The following is a 7845-nucleotide window of genomic DNA, read 5'->3' as shown; positions in this document are numbered from 1 at the left end:
ATAACCTTCCATGTTAGTCTTGTATGTTGTCCTGGTGCTTTAACAGGGGAATTTTTCACACAGCTGCACAGCTCTTCTCCTTTTTGCTGCTGCATCTGTGAGATGGGAGTGTGTGTGACTGGAAGGAGAGGAGGGGAATGCCAGTGACAGAGCTGAATTTGGTGTTTGCATTTCCCACTGTACTGGAAACTCAACTGATCACGTTTCCATTAAATTTTACTCTGGTTTTTTTTTTTTAATTTCCTTTATCTTGATACTATTTAATGGATTGTTTCAGAATGTCTGCCCTTCTGGTTTTTGTGTCTTGGTTTTTTTTAGAAAAACTATTTCACTGTGCCAGAGTACACTAGGGTGGAGGGAAGGGAAGGGGTGGAGAGGTACCGGTTTTCCTTATTTAGGTTGTACTACTGAAATGTTTCCATGTGGCATGAAACAGCTGCTGGGGTGTGTGGCTGTTCTGAATGCAACATAAACAATTACAGCCAAGACCTCTATGATATATTTTAAATGTAGTGCCCCATACAGCTGGAGATGTTCTGACTTTGTGACATTACAAAGCATTGACATTGTATTTCTATAAACCAGAAAGGGAGTTACTGTGTGTAATCAGGTGACCAATGAGTTAAACAGCTAATTAAGTGTTTTCATTGTTTGGATGTACTCAAGTAGCAGTGCCTCTTATACATAACAAATAATAACACCTTCAACAGTACACTTGTATCCTTGGTATGCAGCAGATGTGTTTTGCAGGATGCTTCAACTGATTAATTATTTTCCAGTCAGGAGATTTGAAAGCACTTGTTAGTGGACCTCAAACCACCTATTTCTAGTGTGTAGCCCTTTCATTGTGAGAACTAGTGCAAGAATGCTGTTGTTCCTGAAGACCTGATGTTGAAGTAGCATCTAAAGGGGCTCTGCTTCCATTCAGGATGGGTTTTTTTGCAGCAGAAGGTTTCCTTTTTCTCCAGAATTCTGTGCATAGATTATTTTCTTCAGTACCTAAGTGTGCAGAATTGTCTGTAGGTGAGGTGGTACTGGTTTTCAGTCAGAGCAATCATCAAAGGTATTTTTTTTCATAAGTATTCCTAGATAAAATCCAGGTTCCTAAACTTTTTCAAGTGGCAGAGTAGAAATCACAACTGAAAACAACCAAGCTGAGATGCACAGGCAGCATCAAGCCATAAATCCGTGTAGATGCTTTGAACTGCAAGGGGATTTGCAAATTTTCAGCATAGTAATGAAGGTCTTTGTGTTCCATGTCATTAATTTTATAACTAATTTCCGTATTGCTGGCACACAGTGCTTCCGAATCCAGAACATTTTGTGTGGAGTATGTCTTGCCTCTCTCCAAAGCAGGCAGGTGTGCACCTAAACTGTTCCACAGCACGGTGGCTGTTGAATTACTCTACATTTTTTGAAAGGGTTCAGTTTTAACTTGAGAGGTTTTGGCACTTTGCACATGTAGTATTACCTCAGTCTGTTAGACTGCATGAAAAGTGAAATATTCCTGGCAGTAATCTCCTGGATGAACTTCTGTGTTGGATGGATGAATACGCTCCATTCAAACAGTAAATCTTCCAACCTATGCATTCGTCCTTTCAGCTGCCTTGGGAAAAGGTGGGAGTGTGCAAATAGCTCCCAGCACTGAGGCAGTACAAAGGGCCTATTCTGAGCTGCTCTTGCTCTCTGAAACACCTGTCTGTGGACAGTTAATAGCAGTAATGAAAGGTTCATAAACTCCTTAGCTCTCCACTTGAGTATTTCAGAGATTACTTCATTTATTTCTGCAGACATTTGCAGTGCAGAGCTGTCAGCTGCTGTTAGGCTGCATTAATGGGCACCATGTCCTGATTAGGGAGCTCTTACTGTCCTCTCTTTACATCTGCTGCTTTCTCAGTCACGTTGTTTCTGTTGTGACATTTACTGGATGTCATGATAAGAGTGTATTGTCTCAAAGAAAAAAAAAAGACAGGTCTGCTTAATCTGTTAGGCCAAATCTGAGGCATTACTAAGTGTGACAGGGTATTTGTTTAAATTGATGGTTCTACTGTCTGGTTTACTTTGATAATTCTTAAATTCTCCTTTCTTTGAGCCCCTGAAGAGCTGATGGACTTTTTGTGAGTATATTTATAACAGCCCAGGTCTTTCTTCATATGGGAGTATAGTGAATTTAAATACCTCATTAAAAAGTGCAGTGATATATGACAGAATATGTTTTTTTCTGGAATCTAAATGCTATACACAAATACGGTGTCCTGAATTCTTATGTATCTCTTGACCTATTCAGTTGCTTTCTTCCTGAACAGCAAGTAATCTTCTGCAGGAAACCAGTAAAGCTGCAAACTGAAGTAAAACCCTCAGGGAGAAGAAAACCATATTCAGTTCCTAGTTTCTGTATATATAGATTTGCTGGCCTAGATTTCTGAATTTGTAAAGATTTGGGGGCTTTGCTATAAATGTGCAGGAGAATCTTCTGTTGAACAAGATGCCCTTTGTGACCACAAATATCTAACTTGGTAATTGTTGCATTTCAGAAATTCTGTGGTGTGTATGTTTAAATGTTCAGTAATTTATTTGGAGTATAATAAAAACCACGTGACCTTTGTTAGGGTAATAAGTTTTAAGCCAAAAACATATGTCAGGTTTGCACAAATGTTCTTATTTTTGTGTGGGCAGGAATGACAGCAAAGGGCAGTGTCCATACAGGCCTAAGCCTTATGCTAAATATGGTTCTTGCTTCACATTCCTCTGCAGTCAAACCCAGGTCTGCAACCTCTCTTTTCCTCTGGTGCTGTTTTCCATCTCAGAGCTGGTGTCTGATGCTTGGGATGGGAGGAACGCCAAGGCACTGTGTTGCAGCTGTGGGTTTGGTTCCTCAAGCAGTCTCTATAAGACACTGTAGCTACATCTCACCATCTCGCCTCACACGTGGTTTCCTTTGGCCATCAAACCACTGTGCTGTGTCCTCGGATATAATGCAGTAGTGTTTTATACATGGGAGTACGAAAAACTCTGCTTCTGACGCAGCAGCATCATTAAAATTTAATGAAGCTGCTGAAGCATCTAATAAATTAGAAATTAATTAGCTGAAATAATAGCTTCATTACTCCTAATAATTTTTTCAAGATTATCAGCAGAAAGAGTTTTCTGTGTTTGCATGTTACTATTGATAAGTAATTTCCTATCATTTAATTACAGCTTACTAGTGCAGCTACGACCTTTCAGGGATTTAGATGTCGAGGAGTACATAAAAGAATTTGCAGCAAAGCTGTTTTTAATCCCCAGCCCGCCACCAGGACCACTCCACTTGGTAATTACTCCTCCTGAATTCTATAATCACTTTTACATTATTTCTTATAAGATACTAAAATGCTGTGTTCAGTAAACTGGGTGACATTCATGAGTGTCAGGTCAGAGATTGTACTTGGTGGTGTGGGACTGATGTCACTACCTGTGCTTTGAAAATAAGGTTATGCATTGTTAGTGGCGAAAATAACAGTGTGGCCAGCATTCAGGCTGGAGTGCTAGCCAGTCATGTTCTTTAGTTTTCAGTACTCCTCTGGGAAGGATTTGGCTCATGCCAATTATTTATGGTCTGAGATGATGCCTGGGCAGGTCTGGGAGCAGCAGAACAGTGTGATGTGGATGAAATGTTCGGTTGGCTGCTGCCTGGATAAGACCAAACTGAGAGGGGAAACTCACATCAACATTTGTATTTAGTGCTGTATATTTGTTCCATTCTGACCCTTCCCAAGTCAAGCCAGATGTGAGCTGGGTCAGTGATTTCAGCACACACTCTGTTGTTATCTACTGCAGTGGCTTCCAGGGAAGCAGAGTTTCAGCCATGGACTTCTCCTTAGCTGCTTTCCTTGACTCTGGGATGTGGGGTTAGGAGTGGAGGAAAAATAGCATAGCTGGAAAACAACTGGGTGATTGGCTAAACCAGCTGTGAGTGCTGAAATATGCAGCACATGCAGGATCTGACCCCCAGAGATTTGAGCTGAAGTATCTGAAATGCTGAGAGACCTCGTTCCTTTTGGCTTGTTTTATTTTCTTAGCATGACAACCCATGCTCACTTACTTCGTTGGTATTTTTTCTATTTCCTATATGAATTTTTTCAATCGATTTAGTTTCCCAGTTGTATCTACATATTTAATTCAATTATTTTGTTATGCTTATAACAAAGCAAGTTTAATTCTGTTAAAAGATGTTTTTAAAAAAAATTTGCCAGCCAATCACCCTATGAGAATGAGAGGAAACAAGTCCATATTAATTTTTCAAACTAGTTATTATGTCTTTTAATATTTCCTTCTCTTTTAATTTTACTGTTCTGCAGTATGCAAACACCTGTCTTCTTGCTCTCAATTTAAATTAATATTTTGTAGTTGGAACTAAAATCCTGAATTAAATGTCATGTGATAACATTTTCATTAAGGAGTAAACAGAAACCATCTGTTATTACAGGTATTTAATATGAAACCTCTTCAAATAATAATTCCTTCACGAGAGGATCCAGACAGTCCAATTATTGACTTGGATCTCCATCTTCCATTGCTGTGTTTCAAGCCAGAGAAGGTGCTGCAGGTAAAACTAACTCATACTTTAAAATGTTTTAGGGATTGAAAGTACTGGTAATTTGTAGTTTAGGAAAAAATCAAGATGTTTATTTACTAAAAAAACTTTAAAAGACCAACAATTCAGAATAGTATTAGTTCTGAATGTTAGAGATCTGGCACAATAAAATATACTTATTCTTAAGATATTTTGTTATTTATAGACCCAATTAGATTAAGGCATATTGCATTTCTTCCTCCTGTGGTTTAGAAATAGGTGCTAAATTTCTTAAGAATGTATTTTAAAATGTAAATATCCAAGCCAATTGACATATTTTATTTTGAATTTTCACTACATGAAACTACATTCACTACAAGATTTATAAGAGTTTTTTTCACGTTTAAGAAGGGGACAGAAGGAAGGATTGGTGACAGTTGGCACTCTCATACAAATAAAGTGTAAATGGTGTAGAAAGACAAGAAATCCAAAAGGCTGTTTGAATTTTTTCAATGCTTCACAGAATCTCACAATAATATTGGCTGGAGTGTCCTTTGGAGGTTACCTAATTCAGTTGCCTGCTCAAAGGCCACCTGTGAAGTTAAATTAGGTTATTTAAGGTCACCAGTAGTATCTGAGCCACTTCCTCCAAGAAACCTCCTCAGTCCTGAGAGTTGGCAGTACTGCCTTATTTTTTTTGGGCTTTGCCCACATGTGCATGTTATGAATAAAAGTACCTCAAATCCTAAATGGTCCTGTGTAGCTGGAGCATCTTGAAATGGACATTATTTAATTTTATAAATCTGTAAGGTAGCTACTAAAAATGAGAGCTCATGAAGCTGAGTCTCACATGCAGATGAAATACTTGCATTTCTAGTGTGTTCTAGATACCTCATTACAAATACTTAACATTCTGGGTTTGTTTTCCAGATTATGACTTGCATTTTGACTGAGCAGAGAATCGTTTTCTTCTCTTCTGACTGGGCTCTCCTGACACTTGTTGCTGAATGCTTTATGTTGTACCTTCATCCTCTGCAGTGGCAGCACACTTTTGTGCCTATTCTGTCTCGGCAAATGCTGGATTTTGTGATGGCTCCAACATCTTTTCTCATGGGATGTCATATTGATCATTTTGGTGAAGTGAGCACGGTATGTTTTACACCATTACCACTCTTGATTTTTACTTGCAGTGCATTTGTCCCCTTCCATATTAGAGCATATTAGATTACTAAGTGTTTATGTATTGAGATTAGCATCTATTAAGGCAATTGTATTTATTTGTTTTGAATGTAATTGTTTAGTTATCCATACAATTCTCTACTTGTGGAAAAAATTTCAATCCTTTTCTGGTTTACCTCCTTGATGAAATTAATTGTCTGAGGAGTATGTAAATGAGAAGTAAATATTTTTACAATGTAAATATATGTACAGTCATTCTATTTTCTTTTGTTAAAAGGAAGGTGAAGATTTAATTCTAATTAATATAGATAATGGAGATATTACACATTCAAAAATGGTTGAAGAGGAGCTTGAGATTCCAGATGTTCCAGCACAAGCAGCAGAAACTTTCATAAAAAGGTGACAAGATCTTGAAGATGTGTTTATCTTAGTGCATAAATCATGCATGATGCTCCAAGTTTTTTATTTTGTATTATTCATTATTATTATTATTATATTATTTCATTCATATAAACCCCACTGTATTTTAAAAGGGCAAATTGAAAATTTCAGTTAATTAGTATTAATTAATACTAATTAATACTAATTAGTATTAAGCAGTCATAATCACCAAATAATTCTGTAACAACTGGAATGCTTGTTTCTTTTTTATTATTGATACGGTTATAGTCTGAACTTTACAAGGAAGACTGAGTGCACTGTGATTTAATTGAGTGGGGCTCCCTGAAATCTTGTTAGCTTGTCAGCACTTGTAAATCAATCTTGCACTTCTTCAGCTGTAAGATGCACAGGCCTAAATGACTTTTATTTTTTTTAAAAGTATGAAAAAAAATTGTTGATGTTAGGATGTAAGTTAATAGTTTTCTTTTGTGTGTAGAGTGGAGGGTCTGCAGCTGCACTTTGATCTGGAGCTCTGCCATCTCCGGGCCAGCACAGACCTTGGTGAGCTCCAAACCCGCAGAAGGGCTTGGCAACAGAAACTGAACATGGATGTGCAGCAAACCATGTTGCAGTTAATTGTTAATATCTTCAGGTAAGTGGATGTAGTATTTTCTATTACAAGAGCATGTGGTACTGGTTAAGTACTTTAAGCATCTGTGAAAATATTCTCATTTCGTCTTACTTTATAGATATTTTGTAGAGATTAGGTTTTGTTAGGGATTATGAGAAGGAGATCCTGTAGCCTGCTGGAATATGAGTCATTGATGTTTTGATGTACATATACATTGCTAGAACATCTTAGATAAAACTTTGACAAAATTTTGACCTTGTCTTTTGTATGAAGATTTCAGGAAGAGAAGTGCAGTCCTTGGAAAAGCTTAGGGCCCAGCAGGGATATCAGTCAAATTTTGGTCACTCTTGTTAGAGGAACCTGAATTTAAACCAGGACAGGGTAGAAGAGCTGAAAGCAGGAACAAGAGTTCAGAACACCTGGGAGTGTTTGGGCTGAGAATGGATGAGATACCTGGAGAGTGCAACCACCTGAGAATGAAGCAGGGACAGGAGCTGTTGAAACTCAAGGACAAAGTGCTGGCACAAGAAGGGACAGCTGGGCCAGGAGCTGGACTCAATGATCCTTGTAGGTCCCTTCCTACTCGGGGTATTCTGTAATTCTTTGGTAAGAAATGTGGGGTATTGGGTGTGTTTGGGACTGGCATTTTAATGCTGATATGGCCTCTTGCTGGAGGTGGTTCCTCTCTTTGGATCAGCTACTGAATTGCTCATGGGAATTCTCCTTGGCACTTTCAGTCAGAAGGTGCTGGGTTAATATACAGAGTCCAGATGTCAGGTGTCTGTTATTGGATCATCTTAAGGAGTGTTCCTACAAGTGCCTGGACCCTCCAAGGAGAGTAGCTGCTGGGTGTGGGGAATAGAACAGCCTTTACAGATAGCTAGTTATGGAAACTGAAATGCATTTATTTCCAGAGTGGGATTTTGTGGATTTCAGTGTTTGGCAACAATAATTGCAGACAAAGATGAGGAGAAATGTATTTTTGCTCATAACAGCTTGAACTCTTTAATGCACTAAATGCTGCAAAAAAAATGAACAGATGCTTTGCTCTCTAAGAGATAATGTGTGTCACAAAGGGGTTGATTCTTCTCTTGCTTTCTTT

At 38.2% G+C, this 7845-nt stretch overlaps 1 protein-coding gene across 1 annotated transcript in view; it reads left to right on the top strand.

The window, feature by feature from the left end:
* Positions 1–7845, top strand: part of DENND3 (DENN domain containing 3) — a 32898-nt gene that overhangs the window by 9642 nt on the left and 15411 nt on the right. The window contains 5 exon segments of the mRNA XM_017746681.1: positions 3199–3310; positions 4466–4585; positions 5483–5701; positions 6009–6130; positions 6609–6764. Coding sequence (XP_017602170.1) covers positions 3199–3310; positions 4466–4585; positions 5483–5701; positions 6009–6130; positions 6609–6764 — 729 coding nt within the window.

This window comes from Corvus brachyrhynchos, unplaced genomic scaffold, assembly GCF_000691975.1.
Source record: "Corvus brachyrhynchos isolate BGI_N302 unplaced genomic scaffold, ASM69197v1 scaffold89, whole genome shotgun sequence".
Classification (NCBI taxonomy): domain Eukaryota; kingdom Metazoa; phylum Chordata; class Aves; order Passeriformes; family Corvidae; genus Corvus; species Corvus brachyrhynchos.
Note: the sequence above shows the minus strand (reverse complement) of the source record. Positions and strands in the feature narration are given on the sequence as shown.